At 36.3% G+C, this 21312-nt stretch overlaps 1 protein-coding gene across 4 annotated transcripts in view; it reads right to left on the minus strand.

Annotated features, from left to right (window-relative positions):
* Window positions 1-554: 554 nt before the first annotated feature.
* The window catches only part of MKLN1 (muskelin 1), a gene marked incomplete at its 5' end in the record, with an annotated part of 355190 nt that continues 334432 nt past the window's right edge, over window positions 555-21312 (minus strand). For all 4 annotated transcript variants that reach the window (XM_082661471.1, XM_082661472.1, XM_082661473.1 and 1 more), the window contains 2 exons: window positions 555-6917; window positions 15322-15376. In XM_082661471.1, coding sequence (XP_082517597.1) covers window positions 6796-6917; window positions 15322-15376 — 177 coding nt within the window. In that variant the 3' untranslated portion in view covers window positions 555-6795. The remainder of the gene's footprint in view (window positions 6918-15321; window positions 15377-21312) is intronic.

Genomic DNA, 21312 nt, shown 5'->3' on the forward strand with positions numbered 1-21312 from the left:
TTTTTCTGGGAAAGGAAAAAATATCTCAAAAAGGAGACCATGTGCATGACTTTTAAAAACATATACCTTCCCCATAGAAGACTACTTGCATTTAAACTTTTGGACTTTGATATCCTACTATCAAATTTGGGGTTGGGTAGACAATTACTTTAATATGTCATAACTTTGTATTCAGTGCTCTTACAAGTATAGTTAATCTGTACGGGTAAAATTAAGCTAAGCCTTTATAAAGGTGCAAGTACCCTAAGACTTCTAACGTAGGCAATTTAAAAAATGTAAAGTTAGTATGCTAACACATATATATGGAATCTAAAAAAAAAAATGGTTCTGATGAACCTAAGGACAGGACAGGAATAAGGATGCAGATGTAGAGAATGGACTTGAGGACACAGGGAGGGGGAAGGGTAAGTTGGGACGAAGTAAGAGAGTAACATTGATATATATACACTACCAAATGTAAAACAGATAGCTAGTGGGAAGCAGCCACATAGCACAGGGAGATCAGCTTGGTGCTTTGTGACCACCTAGAGGGGTGGGATAGGGAGGGTGGGAGGGAGGTGCAAGAGGGAGAGGATATGGGGATACAAGTATACATATAGCTGATTCACTTTGTTATACAGCAGAAACATAACATTGTAAAGCAATTATACTCCAATAAAGATGTTAAACAAAAAGATAAATATAAAAAATAAAAAATGTAAAGTTATACATCTCTGTCCTCAGTTTTCCCCCTTTTATCTTAAGAAGGAAAAAATAGCAAACTACAAGGCAATGTGATAAAACAGTCACTTGCCAAAATCTGATGGCATGGTCCTGATGGTATAAGATCCTCTCCTTTGTTGCAAAATGAATTTATAAAGTTCTGCCAGTTGCAATGGAATTGAACTTATTCTAAATAACTTCTCTAATTAATCACTTCACAGATGTGGAGGAAACCTAAAGAATAAGCCAAAATTATTAAATACTTCTACTGCCAAGCCCAGAACTCATGTATTTCCTGGAAAAGTAGAACAAACAGAGACCCTTTGGATTATGTGTAATTAATTTATTTTAAAACATGGAAACTAAATTGATGTCAGTTCAATTCTGTACGGGTTAGAAGTTAAACACGAAATGACAATTTTCTTCCTATTTTAAAGGGTTAGAAAATGAACACCAACCAAATGACACTAGCTAAATTGTAACAAAGGCTTTCTTGAGATTTGTTAATAAAGGAGAGAAATTAAGCTCAAAATTGGCTACTTAACTCCTTAATCATGCACACAGGCCTGTTCAGTATATCACACAGTGTTTTTCCTTCCTGCCAATTAATTTGGCATTCATTAAGCACTGAGTGAAACTGAAGGATGATGATCTCCTTGGGCTAGTATTTGCGTGGCAGACAGCTCAGATATCCAAACTAACCGCTGTGAATGCTAGCATCCCAGATGGTACAGAGCTGTGTTGCAGCAAGAGCTTAAACTCCATGAAAAAGCAAGTCCCCTGCGAGCCCAAAAACTGCATGTTAAAATGTTTTATTGCTGGTTTTCCCTCTGAATCCTTATCAAGGAATTGGCTGTACGTAAGAAACTGCTCACCTAGTTTAAGAGCTAGAGCCCATTACACTGGGTTTTCTGTTTCCAGATCTCTATCAGCTACTTGGGAGACAGTGAGGAAAGCAACTAACCAAGAAATGCTGCTTTCCAAAGACTATTCAGAACTGAGCTTTGATCCCTCTTGATAGTTTTCTCAGCACTGCTTTAAATTAATTGAGGGTTAGAAATGAAGAGTTTTCTTTCTCATTTAGATCTGTGGACCTTCAAATCCATGAGCAAAAAGCTCCTATTTTTCCTTCTCTAACATACCCTCATTCTCCTCACTAGCTCTGTTCCTGAGGTTCAATACCTCGAAGTGAAAATGCCACAGACAGGCAAAACAGAACATTGTGTACAAATGTCTAATATTGTGTACAATAATTCATTGAGACTAAACAGCAGATAAAAAGGTAAAAAAGAAGACAAATTAGTTCATAATTACAAGTGATGTCTTACAACTGGTCTACTTCCCTACTAAACATTTCCCCCCTTTTTTGTTGTTGACCCTATAGCTCTCAGATAACATCCACATAACATTCTGTTTTCAATCAAGCTAGGCAGTGTTTGAGGACATGACAGTATATATTTGTAAATCTTATTTCCAAATAATGACTATTGTGGAAGATAAACTAGAACTACCCTTTGATTTTCAGGTTTTTAAGTTCTGAATTGGGATCCAGTTCAAGATCTATAACTTTAGAGTTCTACCTAACAGAAAACACATAGTGATATGGTTTCCCACAAGGGCATCTCTCTCTGCCCCACGAGAAAACCTGGTTTACCATAACCTCTAATGACTCCTTAGGTTAAGTGCTATAAATCTATTGTCAGAGGATTTAGCTAAGAAAAATAAAAAAATAATGGAAACAATTCACAGTATTTGTGGGATAGGAAGAAATCAAGGTTTAAAAATTATGTATAAATAAAATCTCTTAAGATAGCAGTTTTTCTGAAAGATAAAAAGAGCATCTTGTGAAGAAATCAATAAACTACAATCATGAGTCCTCCCCATCAAAACAAACGGTGGCAACGTCATTCAGCTGATCTAGGTGGCTCCTAACTATTTCAACAAACTTTGAAACTTCCATCTTCAGCTGAAACACCTCTAGACTAGAAGTTTTGGGCAGCCAATGTCATTTCAGCATTAATACAAATCACAGGGAGATGTAGGCCAGAGTGAAAAATCACAAAAGAATAATGTTATTTGACTAATAAGGAATACAAAAATTTTGAGTGAAAGAACCCAAAGATCTAATCTACAACTACTGTCATATGCAGACCCTCTATGATTACCCCTCTAATAACTATGAACTTTTCCTGAGGGAGCCTGCATATCTTAGATTAAGGACTATCTTAAGAATTTAAAACAGTGAAAGTTCAGGCCAGAATTTCTGCAAAAGGACGAAATTACATATGAACATGTATTTTTTAAGAAAAGAAGGGTTACAAAGGGTATATTTTTTACAGCTAGATGACGTTGCTTAAAGTACACATTGTAATGATCCTCTCTCATAGAAATCACTTCAAACCATAATTCTCAACTGCTTTGCAACATTCAATCAGCTAGAGTTAACACAACATTCACCCAGGAAAAAATTAAATGACCCACAATTACCCAATGAATTTCATATTGTGTTAAGAATAATTATAGGGTAACTCCTTCCATGACACTGAGTTTAATTCAGAAAATAAAATCAGAAACATACTCCTTTCTAAGTGCTTTTTGATTCATTAAACATCATTCTCAATCTCTCACCAATGATTAAGTACCTCAAACTAGTTTTTGTTTATAGATTTTAAAACGGTTTTATTACATGGAACTCTGTTAATGTATCTCTAAATAGCACTTTTAAGGCAGATGTGAAAAGATCCACTACAAAGATAAGCTAGCAAACCATTTATATTCAAGACATAATTCACCAAAGAATGCAGTTTACAATCTTAAACAAATCACTGAGCTCTAAAGCCAACAAGCTTTTCTTTGATAAATCAGTGTATTAACTTTCTAATGTTTTCTATCAGTTTTTACTTATTAGACATAGATAAGTCAGTTTTAATGAAAACCAGGTCTGAAAAGACAATCTTGCTAAAGGTTAATACTGTCAGCTTTAGCACAGAGTTAGGCACCCAAATCTGAATTCTTTTGCTTCACAGATTGATATATGTGAATTAATCAAGCTGGCCACATGAGGTCTCTGTCATTCCACAAAATGCAACTGCATTTTCAAAGTATCTTGCAAATCAGATAATTAATTTCTCACGAGGTATAAGCACTGAAAATGTTAGAGATCTAGTTTACTTCTAGTTTAAATTATTTCTAGTTTATATTCTGGAATAATATATTCCACTGGAAAAAGGAGAAATGGGGATGAAACTGAAGCTAGGGATAATGACACTGAGCAAATTGTACCCCACTAACTAATGCATCTAAAACCAGGTGTTTCAATCTGGGGCTCACTAAGCTAGAATGAAATAATTTTTAAGTAGTAAAGCATAGATATTTGGCTACTTAAACAATGTATATAAATACCAAATTAAATTATAATACAGTGCTGGAATACTTGGAAATACATGTAGCTCCTCACTAAATATATAAACAAGTTTCATATCAGGGTTCTGATGTCGAAAGTGAGCAATGTGTCAATCTTGGTCACGGATAAAATGAAGCCTATATTCTCCTGCAATCATTACCAGCAGTGCCTCATTAAAGCCCCAGGGTACAAATTTTGATTTACCTAGTCAATAACTTCCTAAATACAGTCTATGTCACTTAAGTAACACTAAACAGTTTGCTATGACTCAACCCCATTTAAACATGTTAGTGAAAAAAAAAATTCTGTAAGTGAAGAAAAGGGAAAAGGTTCCACTTAAAGTGAGGAAAGATGAAATTAGAACAAGCATGTTTAGAAAACCACCAGTAGAGAGTCAGAGAAAAATAAGAACAAACAAAATCACTGAGCTCAAGAACTGAGTTTCCTCCAAATATGGAATCTAAGGAACGGAAAAAAATGACCCAAAAAAGCACTATAAAAATAAATGGTGGGGCTTCCCTGGTGGCGCAGTGGTTGAGAGTCCACCTGCTGACGCAGGGGACACGGGTTCGTGCCCTGGTCCGGGAGGATCCCACATGCCGCGGAGCGGCTGGGCCCGTGAGCCATGGCCGCTGAGCCTGCATGTCCGGAGCCTGTGCTCCACAACGGGAGAGGCCACAACAGTGAGAGGCCCACGTACCGTGAGAAAAAAAAAAAAAAATGGTGGAGGGAAGCAGAATTTCATTTGGCTATGGTTTTTGAAGGGCCAGAATTCACAGTGAGCAAAACTAGAGCTTTTACATTTAGAAACTCTTATCAAGTTCTTTCCTATCAAGCTGTTTCCATGAAATGAGTTCAATAGGCTACAATATTAGCGATATTAATATTTTATGTTCTTGACTGTCAAGGAAATCTTTTAATGAAACTGCCTAAGTATGTAGGTAGATTCTATTTGCTCACTTGTAAAGTCAACTGGTTATTCTGCAGCTACACAACTTGGTACTTACTGAATTATGTACTATATCTTTCACAAGGTAAGAAACAAATTTAATTGTTTAATAAATCACTACTGATCGATTTGGGATGCTTGGAAAGCCAAGCAGCCCAAGATTCAAGCCTAGAAGTAGGACAAATATACTTCTGTCCTTCCCCCAAAGACGAGAAACCATGCAATAATGACAGACTGAAGAGGGACCTCAAAGTCTCATTCCTATACATGAGACTTTTCAAAAGTGCAATTCAACTTCTTCTTTCTTTGGTAAGGCCTAATCTTGCTACTCGGGGACACAGTAAATTCTCTGAAGTCATTCACTTGGAAGAGCCACTGGACTGATGGACATTTATTATACTTAGCCTGCTTTAAGCATGGTGGGTATCAGTTGCATACAGCACACTTTTTGAGCAAATGTAAGCACTGGCCAGGTTTAAATTTCCTATGCTGCATTCCACAGCACCTCATGGAACAATACATACCACCACTCCTCACAAAAAAAGGAACAGTGGAAAAGCCCATCTGCCTTTCTTTTAGTTTAGTAAAAAATATTTGCACCATTATTTTTCTTTTTCTCCATTAAAAAAGCCTGGTCTATTTGTTTAATGAAATGCCTGTCAGCTGTATTCCACTGGAAAACTACAAACCATTATTCTTTAAAATATCAGTATATAGAAGCAGATGTAGGGAGCTAATGTGTATGAAAATAAACAAAAACGTAGCTCTGGAACCCATCCTCCCAAATGAAAATGCTACAAACAGATAGCACACGGAAGAAATTGAAGCCCTGGTCCTGCACAGCTCTAGCAGGGGAAAGAGTCATTTTCTTCCAAAATTACTACAAAGATATCAATGAACATGCTAATCACAACTAGAATCCTCCTGCTGGTAATTTTGAGAGTGGCTCTTAAAGGTTCTGAACTATATTCTCTCCTCAGTTTAAGGTTTCTGTGACTCAAAGCTCTGTAATAGCCACTATAAAATATATCATTATAGAAATACTATATACCAATCTCAGATAAGTGTGGGGATCAATCTCAGGTTTCACTTTTTAGTTCTATGACAAGGAGCGTAAATTAGAGCCCTCTGTTCCTCCTACTGTTTAATGTAATACAAGACTCTAGTCAACAGAGACACATATATCACTTAAACATACATCAATTGCCCTACAGAACTATATACTGTTAAGAATGAAGAGGTAAACAAATGATACATATCACTTACAAGCAGCTGTGTGATTCAAGATAAAGTGAAATGGGAAGAAAGGAGAAAGAAGAAAGGCCAAACAACCCAACAACAAAATTCCAATTCTTGTAGCACTGAGTCTGTGAACAGTGCTTACTTGCCCCAATTTTATAAAAATGAAATAAAAATCAGAAAAGGGTAGACTGCCTGATTTTTTCTTTTATACTCATGAATTCTTAAAAGTTAAAGTAATAAAATATATATATATATATATATTTTTTTAAATGGAAAGTATACCAATTTCACTTTATTAGCCTAATTTCGGAATGGGATGAGGACTATGGGGTTGAGGTCAGGTGTGAAGGACGAGGGTTAAAATTTGTGACAGCAAAGATCCCTTCAAAATTCTGGTGCAGTCCTCAGTCACTGCAGCCTAATTGTCAGTCAATAGAGTTGAAATCCAGAATACTGAAAGCAGACTCCTGTGCTCCATTTCTGTCCAGGTACTCTTCGGTCACAGTGTGATGAGGTCCACCAGGTTGCCTTTAGGAGGAGTCATGCTGTCAGGAAAGAAATTTACTAAGGTGTCAAAGAGCTGAGTTCTTTGAGCATAGGTGTGATCCACATCGGAAAAGCCTGGTGAAGGAGAGATATAAAGAAACTCATCCACTGTGTTTAAAACTCAACATGTAACAGAAAACCTAGTTGAGAAAAGCAGCAATGTATAATGGAAAAACCAAAACCAAATCAGGCTTTGAAACCAGACAGACATGGGTCCTGATCCCAGTTCTACTACCTAGCAATGGTATGATCTTAGGTAGGGTAATCAGCCTTTCTGCAACTGTTTCCTCAGCTATAAATCTGTGATAATCCTGTTCATGTCAAAGGTTTACGGTGCAGATTAAATGCAATTATGTGAAAACCACCTAGCAGAATGACTAGTACTTTAGTAACTAATACTGATTTCTCTTCTTTTCCTTATAAGCATTTTCCTCTTCTAGTCCACTGAGGAATTTTCATTCCTCTTTTCTGACTTTTTAATGCTTTTGAGCAGTAAAAATTTTTTGATAATAAAAATATAATCAAAATGAAAGAGGTCTTTAGAAAGTAGTCTAAAATCATTAAGCCCCGGAGAGCTGCAAGAAGTCTCAGAGAACTGAGTGAAAATACAGACAGCTGAGGTTAAGAAATACATCTGTAATACACAGAACGATACCTGGCACATAGGAAATACCATGTATTTATGGTACTATGCATCAGGCTCTATGCTAGGCACACATCATGTGAAAAATAGAGAGCAATGTACTCCTTTTATCTAGATGAATGTTCTAGTAAAATACATTCTAAAAAGGCTAAGATCGTTGAACCGTAAGATATTTTTCCCCCTTAATATCTAGTAAACCCTTAATTTTCAAGTTTACTCCAGCCAAGGAAATATTCAGTGAGATGACTCTTTCCTTTAGTCAGCCAGTAATAGTATTGCTCCCTCAGCTGCTTCAAATTTTTTATGCACATATGAAGAATGAAAATGAAAAAATAAACAAAGTAGTCTATTGATTTTCCCCATTCCTGAGATGGCTAACTGAATATGAGAGGCCTACTGAATGCCATCAGAAACAGAAATAGTGCCAGAAAGTTCTTTATGCCATGATAATCAGTGAAGACTATTTCAAATTGGACTGATTTTCAGTTAACTTAGAATACAGTTTTAGATGCAATCTGCCTTTTAATCTTGTAAAGAACATGAACAGAACAGAAAGAACATTGCCAAGGATACCAGTTTCCTGGAAGGAAAATAAATAATGCCTCAAGAAAGGTACATTCCTCCTTATTAAAAAAAAAAAATTATTACTATTTTAAGTGTGAGGGCAAATGTTTACTACTTTGAGATGAGTTTTAGATTTAACAAAGCCTACTACTATATCACAGAAATGAATGGAAGGAAATACTCCAAAATGTAAACAAAGGTTACCTCTGAATGGTGAGATTATATTTTTTCTATTTTATGTTTTTCTGAGTTTTCTAAATTGCTTTATTTTCGACTTATTTTGAAAAATTTCAAACTCACAGAAAAGTTTCAAGAATAGTACAACAAACATTCATATACATATATCCTTACCTAGATTAAGCAATTGTTAACATTTTGCCACATATTTTTTCATTCTCTCTTGTTCTCTAAGTGTGTTTGTATACCCCACTCATACTTTTTTTGTGGAACTACTTGGGAGTAAATTGTAGACATCTTCACCCCTAAATACTTGAGTTCATTTCACCTAAGAACAAGAACATTCACTTAAATAACTACTATATATTAAATTTAGGAAATTTAACATTTATGTCTCAAAAATCTTTTTTATAGTCATTTTCCCCACTAATCTAAAATTCAAGATCGAACACTATATTTAGTTATCCAATGTCTTTAGCCTGGAACAGTTCCTCAACCTCTCTGGTTTTTTTTTTTGTTTGTTTGTGACACTGTTATAAAAAAAACAAAGAGCAGTAATATAGTAGAATGTATTAAATTTGGGGTGTCTGGTTGCTTCCTTATGATCAGATTCAGTTTATGAAGTTGGCAAGAACACTACATAGAGATGCTGTGTCCTTCTCAATGCATCATCTTAGGAGGCATGTGGTATCAGTTTGTCCCAATACTGAGGATGTTAACTATGATCATCTGGTTAAACTGGTGTATGCCAGATTTCTCCAATGTAAATGTGTACTTTTCTACCTTTGCAGTTAATAAATATTGATGAGAAGATAGTTTGAAACTGTGCAAATATCCTGTTCTTCAACAGATCTGCACCCAATGATTTTAGCATTAACTGATGATTCTTGCCAAAACAATTATTATGTATATGATGGTGATTTCCTAATTCGACAATTCCTTCTAGATTCATTGGATGACATTAATTGCAAAGAAGAGTTTTCCTTTTCCTTCCTTCATTTTATTTCTCTATTTGCATTAGTATATACTCATGAATCATTTTCTTGTTCAATAGGTTATATCCATTCCTGTCATTATTCATTTTAATACTCATATGTTCTCCCTCTGTATCTTTTTGAAATGTCCCCATTACTTTTTGAGTACATCCTTACTTTCTGGCACAGTAAGATCTCCAAGCTTATATTTACACAGCTCTGGAGTCCGCCATTTTCCCCAGGAACCCTAATTCCTTTTAGTGGCAAATGATATTTAGAAACCAAGATCAGTTGTGCTAATTGCCCAGGGTGGTGTTGTTTCTAGGCCTATACATATATGCACACATATTATACACTCATCTATTTAAAAAAAAACAAAATCATTAGTCCATGCTTTTATTGCTAATTCAGTTTTTTAAGAACCTCACAGAGTTCTTCCTCTCCTTATTCCATTCCATGTTTATAGCTCCTTTCTCCTACTGGGAAAACCTACTCCCAGCAATATTTATTCATTTGTTAAACCTAAAACACACAAGTTCCAGAATTACTATACCCAAACCATTACCAGCAAAATTCAAGATTTCCTTGCTTTTATTGTTTTTAGAATATACTTCACTGATAGTATATAGTCTAAGCTGTATTTAAAAAGGTTTAATTCTCTTTTTTCCCCTACTGTGCAATTATGTTACCAACTTGATAAACATGTCTGTTTGTTCCTGTTCGTATTCAACTTTAGGGCTTTTCTCATCTTTTATTTTATTTTCTTTACTTGTAAAAATGCTGTGGTACATTATATTTTTAAGAGAAGCTACTGATTCTGTGATAGTACTCTATAAAATAATACCATTTTCATGAGATCAAATGATTTAGGAGGGAAGGAACAAACACTGAGTCTCTACTACATGCTAGTTTCTTTACGTATGACATTTCATTGTCACAAAAATAACCCAACAAAGCAGTTACCATAAACTCCAATTTCAGATGCAACACTTAAGAGAGTCAGTCATTTAATAAGGCATCACAGTTGGTGAGGAAAGAGAATGGAGCGTGAACCCAGGTCTGACTCCAAAGCCCATTTATTTTTATTAACTGAGTGCTTATTAAATTGTAGGCAATGTGCTAAATTCATTTAATCCTCAAAAAAAACCTTTTATTTTTATTCACCTTTTACCAATAAGGAACTTGAAATTTACACTCTCATTAGATGAATGGTTAAATTATGGTAGATCCCTATTATGGAATATTGTGTATCACTTACAAATACAATAAATCTAGTACAGTTTCATGTAAGCACCTCCAAGCCACATCATTAAATTTTAAAAAGTTATGTGGAGAATACATGTTTTTATATTATGTAATAAATAAAACCAGAAAACATAAAACCATACATCTATGTGTGTGTGTGTGTGTGTGTGTGTGTGTGTGTGTGTGTACATATATACGGTTGATCCTCATTATTCACAGATTCCATATTTGTACATTTGCTTACCTGCTAAAATTTGTAACCCCCAAATCAGCATTTGTGCCACTTTTGTGGTTACTCACAGACATACACAGGGTGGCAAAAATTTGAGTCACCACATGTAAATATATGTTCTCAACTGAGGTCAACTAGGTAATGCTCTGCCTTCTTGTTTTAGCTCTCATACTATAAACAAGTGTCCTTTTCACAGTCTACTTGGTGTCATGTTCTTCAAATTCTGTGTTTTTTGTTGGTGACTTCACCGCTGAAAATGGCCCCCAAGTGTGGTGCTGAAGTGCTGGCTAGTGTTCCTAAGTGCAAGAAGGCTGCAATGTGCCTTATGAAGAAAATACAGGTTAGATAAGCTTCGTTCAGGAATGAGTTATAGTGCTCTTGGTGTGAGTTCAATGTTAATGAATCAACAGTATAAATACACAAGTAAGGTGTGTTCCTGTTGAAAGAAAGCAACATTATATTATTAATCAATTGACAAAAAGTCTGTGACAAGAGGCTTACAGGAACCTATCTCTGTATTTTCCATAGGAGCAAAGGGTCAGTATTCACCAGTTCAGTGTTATAGGTGACTTCATAGACTATTACTGTGAATAATGGGAATCAACTCTACCTGTATGTCGGTGTATAAAGATCTGCCAAATACAAGTGGTTACACTTGAGGGAAGCAGGCAGGGACTGAGGGAAGTTGTTCAAAGAGAATCTTAATATTTTAAAAAAATGCATTAAAAATGGGTGGGGCAAAAAAAAAAAAAATGGGTGGGGCACCAGGAAACTCATCAACAGCAACATGACTACTTAAATGGTAGAGACAGGACAAAAAAGGTTGTATTGATTTTAAATCTCATACTCCTAATTACTGTTTCTCTCATTTTCACCATACAGTGGAATGAGGAACTTATCGCTCAGAGTAGTGAAAACTGGTAAAGCTCAATGAGAGGTAGTACAGTTAGTGATTTAGTTCTGAAGCCAAACTACTAAGGTGTGAATCCTGGATTTGCTACTCACTAGCACTATTCCTGGGCGACTTACTTTAGCCTCTCTGTGTTCCAGTTTCTTCACATATAATAAAAGGGGATCATACTAGTGCTACTTCATAGGGTTATTATGAAGATTAAGTGAGTTATGACATGTAAAGTGTTTAGAATAGTACCTGGTCCCACAGTAAGTGCTCAATAAATAATAGCTATCACTTTATCATTACTATTGTGACTGAAGACAATGACTGCTCTAAAAGAAAGTGACCTATTAGAAATATACTTTTAAAAAAATTTTTTTCAAAAATTTATTTATTCATTTTTTTGGGCTGCATTGGGTCTTCACTGCTGCGCACAGGCTTTCTCTAGTTGTGGCAAGCGAGGTCTAATCTTTGTTGTGGTATACGGGCTTCTCACTGCAGTGGCTTCTCTTGTTGCAGAGCACGGGCTCTAGGTGTGCGGTCTTCAGCAGTTGTGGCACGTGGGCTCAGTAGTTGTGGCTTGCAGGCTCTAGAGCGCAGGCTCAGTAGTTGTGGTGCACGGGCTTAGTAGCTCTGCGGCATGTGGGATCTTCCCGGCCCAGGGCTTGAACCCGTATCCCCTGTGTTTGCAGGTGGATTCTTAACCACTGTGCCACCAGGGAAGCCCCAGGAATATACTTTTAAGTTAACATCCTATACAGGCTAGGTAGCTTTTCCTATTTATGGTAATAAGGAAGAAATAGCAAGAATTCTCATTTTTCTCCTAGATAGAAGTTTCTTTGTGTTTACGTTTCTTATTTCTAAAATAAACTCATTATTATATAAAAATCACCTGTAAACATGTGGGCTAAAGACAGGAGGTTGAAGAAAGTCTCTTGCTGAAATCTAAGTTTGGTGGATTTAGTAGAAGTATAAAGGCTAAAAGGGCACAGTAAATGCTGTGAAACCCCTAAGGCTCCTCATTCACAAATGTCAACACACTGCCAAAGAGCACTGTACTTTAGACATAAAATATTTTAAACAGCTGTCTGAATTCATACTTGCACATCGCATACGGACTATAAAACTTCTAAAGAAAGGTGTGAAGACCAAGAAAGGCAATATGCTTCTACAGACCAGATTTTCCCTGTCACATACCTTGCTGAAAATATGCTCTTAAAATTAGCAGAAAGCCCAAGTTCAAGCTTCAAAGTGCCCACAGCCACAGACACAGACACAGTAGCTCTAAGCTAAAGATCCCCAAAGGTTATTTTTCTCCGAAGTCAGTCATTTTTCAAAACTAAGATAATGCCAGCTGTTTGCAAATCATTTTCCATCTTTCTAAATCTTTAAATTACATATAACATTAGTAAATACTAAGAGGTTAAGATAAACTGGATGAATTCTGAAGGAAGTCAGACAGTTTGGTTGAGCCAATTTTGGCAGGACATAATTTAGAAAACAAAATATTCAGTCATCTATACATGAAAAGTGTATACATCTATACATAAAATAACCCATTAGATTTCAATTCTAAGTGGCGTAAAGGTAAAACAATCAGACAGAAAATGAATGAGAACCACGAACTCTAAATAGGCATGAAACCTTATGAAAGGTACTTTTCGTTTATAAATAATATATCAAATTTCTCCTTATTAAAATTAGCATATAACCTGAATTTGCTCCTCATCCAAATTCACCAGTGTTACAAAGATGACATTTATAAAGAAGGTAGTAATACGAGTACCTGAATGGAGCACTTACTAAGTATTTCATTTTGTTGTTTTTCATAATTACTTAATTCTCTCAACAACTTGAGGTAAGTACTCTGCTTACCTCCATTTTATAGATGAAGAACTTAATGCTTAGAAAGGTGAATTGTTCAAAGTCACTTTTAAAATTAGCAAGTGGCAGAGCTGATAGCTAAACCTAGATTCTGACCCTTAACCACTATACGACACTCTTATCTCTTAACTACTAAACTGCCTCCCTTCAGACAGGTAGGAAGAAACAAAACCCCACAGAAAATTTCCCTTTTTGTATTTTTTTCTGTTGTGTTTGTACGGATCTCAGTGTACCTGAAGTTTAGAATTTTGTTCCTGGCAAAATATATTAGCTGACAGTGAATAGGGCAGAGAAAGAAGAAAAGAGTTAAGCTAAAAGTAAAACATTCGCTGACACCAGTCTAACATATTCAAATGACTGCCAAAAAATTCTTGTTCTAAAGGCTAAATATAAGTCAGCCAGAGATATTTCAGTGCTGTCCACCATTAAAATAAAAATAATGGCTCTGGGCTGCAGTACCCATACCTAACAAGGCACACATTTATTCAAAGTGAATATCTATATGCAAGGCTCTCAGTTCCTGTATCACTAAACCTGTTTCAAATGATAAAATTCAAAAGGGCGTGAACTTTCCAAAATAATGCCTATAACTAGACTCTCCATCTTAGGGCTGAGATTTCTAACAACCTGAAAACATTTTTTAAAAGCCCTTTGAGTGTATGGGATAGTGGTAAACAATTACATAAATTTTTAGGAGAACCTACTGGAGTTACGTTTTATAGCAGTCTTCTTGCCCTGTGGAATCCTACATATTCTGGAATTATAACTCAGGACTGCAGTTGCCTTGATCAGTAGAGTAGCCTCAATTACTCATTAAGGAAAAACAAAACAAAGGGCAAGACCCCAAGAAACACTACTACTATTTCCATCCCAGTGAGAAACACCATCATTGTATGTCTCTGTTTTTTTTTTCATTTGAGGTATGTTTCACCTTTAAGAGACAAAAGGTCAAACAATGAAGAAATTAAACTGATATTCCAAAGTGTTATTTAATTCCAAAGATAAAGAGAAGTATTTATATTACATACGCTGGAAAATTTCGATACTATTGCTGGACTCTAAGGCAAATTAAAAATAGCACCAGCATTAATGAGATTAATATGCATTCACTGTGTGACTGCATAATGACAAGAGGAAAGTTGGAAATTCCCATACTTCAAAAGGCTACTATCTTGTTGAAAAACTGAAGCTATAATGACTTATTTTAACTAAAAGATCCTTGAAAATTCACCTGACTAAAGCTCTGGATTCTGGAACTTCTAGACTCCCCACTTTACTACAATCTAGTTTAACTACTTTAATAATTCATTAATACTAAATGAGAGTACTACTAAGTGAAAACTGATGCCCATATCTGGGATGCTTGAGAAACACTTGGAACAATTAAGATACCAACATACAAAAATGTCCATTTTCAGGAAAGAGGTAATTCGTCCTGCTCCCAAACATTTATTTCATTGCCCACTCCATCACCATTCTGTTGACACCACACAATTTCACAAAGAACAAACAGGAAAACCATTCAACCAGCAAGTGTTAACTCATAGTAAGTATATCAGTAATACAGTCTGCATTCCAAAACAACGTTATACAAATTAATTTATTTTGATCAGGCTTCTATTGCCATCTGTTTGCATAATAACCCTGCAATTGGTGTAATAGGAACTGCAAACTGATCCATGAACTGGGGACTGATACCTGGAAAATAACCTTGTAGCAGGTTATTAGAAATTTTGCATGCTACCTTGAAACTTGCTTCATTTGTTTGGATGACATCTCATCTGATGTTTCATTTAAAAGAAATCAAAGTCCAACCTCCCAAATTCTAGGGCATATGGCCGGATAAATTACATTGGAATACTTACCTAGAGCTGTGAAATCTGAACCAGATTTAAACAGAGCTGAAGCCAGGAGCTGAAACTGTGGGGTGGGGGAGGAGAGAAAAAAGCAAATTAGCTAGGTAAGCACATTGGAGAAAAAACTCCTATAATTTCGACCATTCATTAGCCACTGGATGTCTCCGCACATGTTGCATAAGTCTATTCACCAAAAAGTGGCAAGAAGAACACCGTATTTAGATTAAACAACATGCTGACTTTTCTGGTGGACTACTATTATCATTTTCCAAAATACTAGACCAAGTCCTGGAATTATTTTATTTTAAAAATATATTAAAGTATGTATTTATTAAGGAACAATAGGTCAACTGAAATATAAAATATTACTCACTACCATATGATCCAGCAATTCCACTCTTGAGTATACATCCAAAGAAAATGAAAACACTAATTTGAAAAGATACATGCACTCCAATGTTCACAGCAGCATTATTTACAATAGCCTGATATGGAAGCAACCTAACTGTCCATCAACAGATGAATGGATAAAGAAGATGTGGTATATATATACAATGGAACACTACTCAGCCATAAAAAAGAATGAAATAATGCCATTTGCAACAACATGGATGGACCTAGAGGGTATTATGCTAAGTGAAATAAGTCAGACAGAGAAAGACAAATACCAGATGTTACCACTTATAAGTGGAACCTAAAGAATAAATGAATGAATAAAACAAAACAGAAAGACTCACAGATAGAGAGAACAAACTAGTGGTTACCAATGGGAAGATGGAAAGGGGTAGGGGCAGGACAGAGATAAGAGGTACAAACTACTATGTATAAAATAAATAAGCTACAAAGATACATTGTACAGCACAGGGAATATAGCCAGTATTTTATAATAACTTTAAATGGGATATAATCTATAAAAGTATTGAATCACTATTTTATACACCTGAAACTAATATAATATTGTAAATCAACTATACTTCGATTAAAGAAAAAGAAAATTAGGGGCTTCCCTGGTGGCACAGTGGTTGAGAATCTGCCTGCTAATGCAGAGGACACAGGTTCGAGCCCTGGTCTGGGAAGATCCCACATGCCACGGAGCAACTAGGCCCGTGAGCCACAACTACTGAGCCTGCGCGTCTGGAGCCTGTGCTCCGCAACAAGAGAGGCCACAATAGTGAGAGGCCCATGCACCGCAATGAAGAGTGGCCCCCGCGTGCCGCAACTGGAGAAAGCCCTCGCACAGAAACAAAGACCCAACACAGCCAAAAATAAATAAACAAACCAATGAATCGACATTAAAAAAAAAGAACGTATGATGTAGAAGTAGCACCACCCTTCAAGGTGGAGAAGAATTCACTTATCTACCACTATCCCTTCTTCCTTTAAAAAAAAAAAAAAAAGAAAAATTACTCATTTGGGAATCTATCACATATAGAGAGACTGATGCCCTGTATATTAGTAAATATGAATTCTCACTTCAAAAATAAATGCATGCTACTGTAAAACACCTGATGTCTCTGTGTAAATCAAACTCTGAGAAAAAAAGCATGGTTATTATGCATAAGCCATCCCTAAATTACAACTTAGATTGGTATTCCATGGTCATATATAATTGTATTGTTATATAATTATAAAGGCTCAAAGGTCTTTTTTACATTGAAAAAATGTTTTAAGTGTTGATTAGATTCCCAGGCTAGCCAGAGTTAGTTTAAATCAGACAATGCAACTGAACAATGACAAAATAAGATAAAACTATTGCATCACTTCTACTTTAACAAATTGGTAAAGAAATAAAAATTTAGAAGAACTATTCATATTTATCTTGAATGAGGATGCTGGAAAACAGGTCAGTTAAAGGAAGGAATAAGAGTATACAAATGAGTTGAATCTCAATGGAATTTACTTGGCACTTTGCAAGACTTGAGCAGTTCATACCACTGATTCTTCAGGATGTATTTCACACTTGTACTTGTAGCCTTTAAAATTTCAGGTATCAGTCACCTGATTAATCATCCTTTCAATGTAAGAAACTGGACAAATTAGTTAGGAAAAAAGGGGATAAAAGGAAGAGCTAAAAATATATGAAACTTCTTCATACATTCTGGGTATCAGTCCTCTGTCAGACATATCTACTGCAGATATTATTTGGTCTGAGGCTTGTCTATTTTTATTTTTATTTTTAATTTTTGGCCGCATGGTGTGGCCTGTGGGATCTTAGTTCCCCGACCAGGTATCGAACCCAGGCCCTCTGCCATGAAACCGTGAAGTCCCAATCACTGGACCATCAAGGAATTCCCTCATCTATTTTTTTTTGATAATGTCTTTTAATGAGTAGAAATTTTAATTTTGTTGAAGTCCAATTTGTCAACTTTTTCTTTTATGATTAGTGCCTTTTGTGTCATGTCCAAGAAAGCTTTGCTTATCCCAAAGTTGTGAAGATAATCTGTTTTCTTCTTAAAGGTTCATTGTTTTGGGTTTTATACTTAGATCCATAATCCATCTTAATTTTTGTGTTAAGAGTGAAATAGGGGTCGACGGGCTTCCCTGGTGGCGCAGTGGTTGAGAGTCCACCTGCCGTTGCAGGGGACACGGGTTCGTGTCCCGGTCCGGGAAGATCCCACATGCCACGTAGCGGCTAGGCCCGTGAGCCATGGCCGCTGAGCCTGTGCGTCCGGAGCCTGTGCTCCGCAATGGGAGAGGCCACAACAGTGAGAGGCCCACGTACCGCAAAAAAAAAAAAAAAAAAAAAGAGTGAAATAGGGGATGAGATATCCAGTTATTTAGCACTATTTGTTTAAAAAACCTTTCTTTTCCTTATTGGACTTGGTGCTCTGGTCAAAAAAATAAACTGACTGCATATATATGAGTCTGTTTCTGAACTCTATTCTGTTCTATTGATCTATTTGTCTATCCTTAAGCCAGTACCACACGGCCTTGATTACTATGGCTCTGTACAGCGTCCTGAAATCAGGTAGTAAGTATGAGACCTCCAACTTTTTCTTTTTTCAAGATTGTTTTAGCTAGTCCAGAGCCTTTGCGTTTTGACTAAATTTTAGAATAAGTTTGTCTATCTCCTAAACAATAAAGAAACCCAAACTGACTGGAATATTGACAGTTTTTTTAGAAACTGCATTAAATTATAAACCGATTTGGGGAGAATGGACATCTCAACACTTTTTAGTCTTTCAAACCACCAATGTGATTTATTTCTCCATCTATTTAGGTATTCTTTAATTTGTCATCTAAAAATGCAAACAATTTTACTTCCTCCTTTCAAATCTATATGCTGTTGATTTCTTTTTCTTACCATATCGTACTAGCTAGGACTTCTGGCACAATGCTAAATAGAGGTGTTGAAGCAGACAACCTTTCCTTGTCATAATCTTAGGGGAAAGGGTTTAATGTTTTACAATTAACTATGGTACTAGCTGTATGTTTTTCACAGATGCCCTTTATGAGATTTATGATGTTTCCTTTATTCCTGGTTTGTTAAGAATTTTTATCATCAATGGGTTTTGCATTCTGTCAAATGATTTTCTTCACTTATTGAGATGATCTGTGGTTTTTCTCTTTCATTCTGCCAATGTGGTGAAATATACTGATTTTCAAATGTGAAACCAACCTTGTACTCCTAGCATAAACCCCCTCTTGGCTATTGTGCATTAACCTTTTTATATATTGCTGGATTCAATTAACTAAAATTTTCTTAAGAATTTTGTATCTACATTCACAGGGCTATTGGTCTGTAATTTTCTCTGCTTGTAATGTCTTTTTTGGGTTTTTACATCAGAGTTAAGCTGCTTCATAAAAGGATTTAGAAGGTGTTCTGTCTTATTCTGATTTCTACAAATCTATACCAAATTCGCATTTTTTTCTTCCTTAAAGGGTTGATAGAATTTACTGATATAGCCATCCAGGCCTAGTATTTTCTCTCTTGGAAAGTTTTCAATTACAAATTCAATCTCTGTAATTGATATGGAGTTCCTTAAGATTTTCTAATTCTTCTTGTGTTAGTTTTGGTAAGTTGTATCTTTCAAGAAATTTGTCCATTTCATCAAGTTGCTGAATTTGTTGACAAACTTGTTCATAATATCTCCTTAGTACACTTTTAATGTAGGTAGGGTTGTAATGATCTCCCCTTTTCATTTGTGATGCTGATAATTTATGTTTTCATTATTTGTTTCCTTGATAAGTCTTGCTAGAGGTTGACCAATTTTAGTCACTTTTTCAAAGAACAAACTTTTCACTTTTTATATTTTTTCTACTGTTTCCTATTTTACTAATTTCCTATATTCTAGTGAATACTTATTTGGGGTTAATTTGTTGCTCTTTTCTAACTTCTAAGATGAAAGATAAACTTCACTGGCTCTAAACAGAAGGATGGGGAGAAAACTGTTACTTTAACCATCCAATTAAATAAGTGGCACTGCTATGTACTGGCCTAGAGTTTTAACAGGTACTGAGTAAATAGTACACAATCTGAATAAAGTCAGTCCTCTCTCCCCAGCTTCAGACTTGAACATCCAACTATCACTTCAACATCTCAAGCCGGCTGTTTCACAGGCAACTCAAACTGAACATATGCAAAATTAAACTCCTGATTCCAGTCAGGAGGCTCCACCTTCTCATTTCAGTTGACAGTAACTCCATCCTTCTAGCTTTTCAGGCTCAAAACTTTGGAGTCATTTCCTTCAAACCCTACATCCAATCATAAAATTCCGTTGGTTCTACCTTTAAAATATACTGAGGGGACTTCCCTGGTGGTGAAGTAGTTAAGAATCTGCCTGTCAATGCAGGGGACATGGGTTCCATCCCTGGTCCAGGAAGATTCCACATGCCGCAGAGCAACTAAAAGCCCGTGCACCGCAACTAGTGAGCCTGCACTCTAGAGCCCGCATGCCACAACTACCGAGTTTACGCACTGCAACTACTGAAGCCTGTGTGCCTAGGGCCCATGCTCCGCAGCAAGAGAAGCCACCTGATGAGAAGCCCGCGCACCGCAACGAAGAGTAAACCCCGCTCGCTGCAACTAGAGCAAGCCCGCGTGCAGCAACGAAGACCCAATGCAGCCAAAAAAGTATATACATACATACATACATACATATATATATAAATATATACATATATATAGAGAGAGAGAGAGGGAGGGAGGGAGGGAGGGAGGGAGGGAAGGAGAGAGAATCTGATCTACTTTACTTCTCACCATTTCTATTGCTACTACTTTGCTCTGAGCAACAATCCCCCTTGCTTAGATTTCTACACCTCCCTCATAGTTCTCTTTGCCTCCATCCTTGTTCCCTTTTAGTCTATTCTCAATACAGCAGTCAGAGTGACCTAATTAAAACATAAAGCAGATGATATCACTCCTCTGCATGGACAATACCCTGAACCAGCTCCCTATTCAGAGTAAGAGCCAAAGTCCTAATAATGACTTATGAAGTCATTCATAACCTGTTCTGCCAATCCCTGCTCTTACCTCTTGGACCTCATCTCTGACTGCTTTCACTCTCCTTACCTCTACTCCAGCCACAAGTGTCTCCTTGCTGTTCTAAACAAAGCCAAATACTCTCCATCCCAGGGGTCTCTGTTCTAGCCATCCCTTTGCTAGGAATTATCTTCCCCAAATTATCTACTTAGATCACTCCCTCATATTCTTCAAGTCCTTGTGCAAATCTGACTTCCAAATGAGGTCTATTATGATTATTCTATTTAATACTGCAACTGCCCAATTCTTACCCCATATATATATATATATATACACACACACACACACATATATATATATATGTATGTATATATATATATTTTAAACGTAGATTTTATTTATTTTTGGCTGCGTTGGGTCTTCGTTGCTGCGCGCGGGCTTCCTCTAGTTGCGGCAAGCGGGGGCTACTCTTCGTTGCGGTGTGCAGGCTTCTCATTGCGGTGGCTTCTCTTGTGGCAGAGCACGGGCTGTAGGCACGCAGGCTTCCATAGGTGTGGCTCGAGGGCTTCAGTAGTTGT

This window comes from Grampus griseus (assembly GCF_964374135.1).
Source record: "Grampus griseus genome assembly, chromosome: 9".
Lineage (NCBI taxonomy): Eukaryota > Metazoa > Chordata > Mammalia > Artiodactyla > Delphinidae > Grampus > Grampus griseus.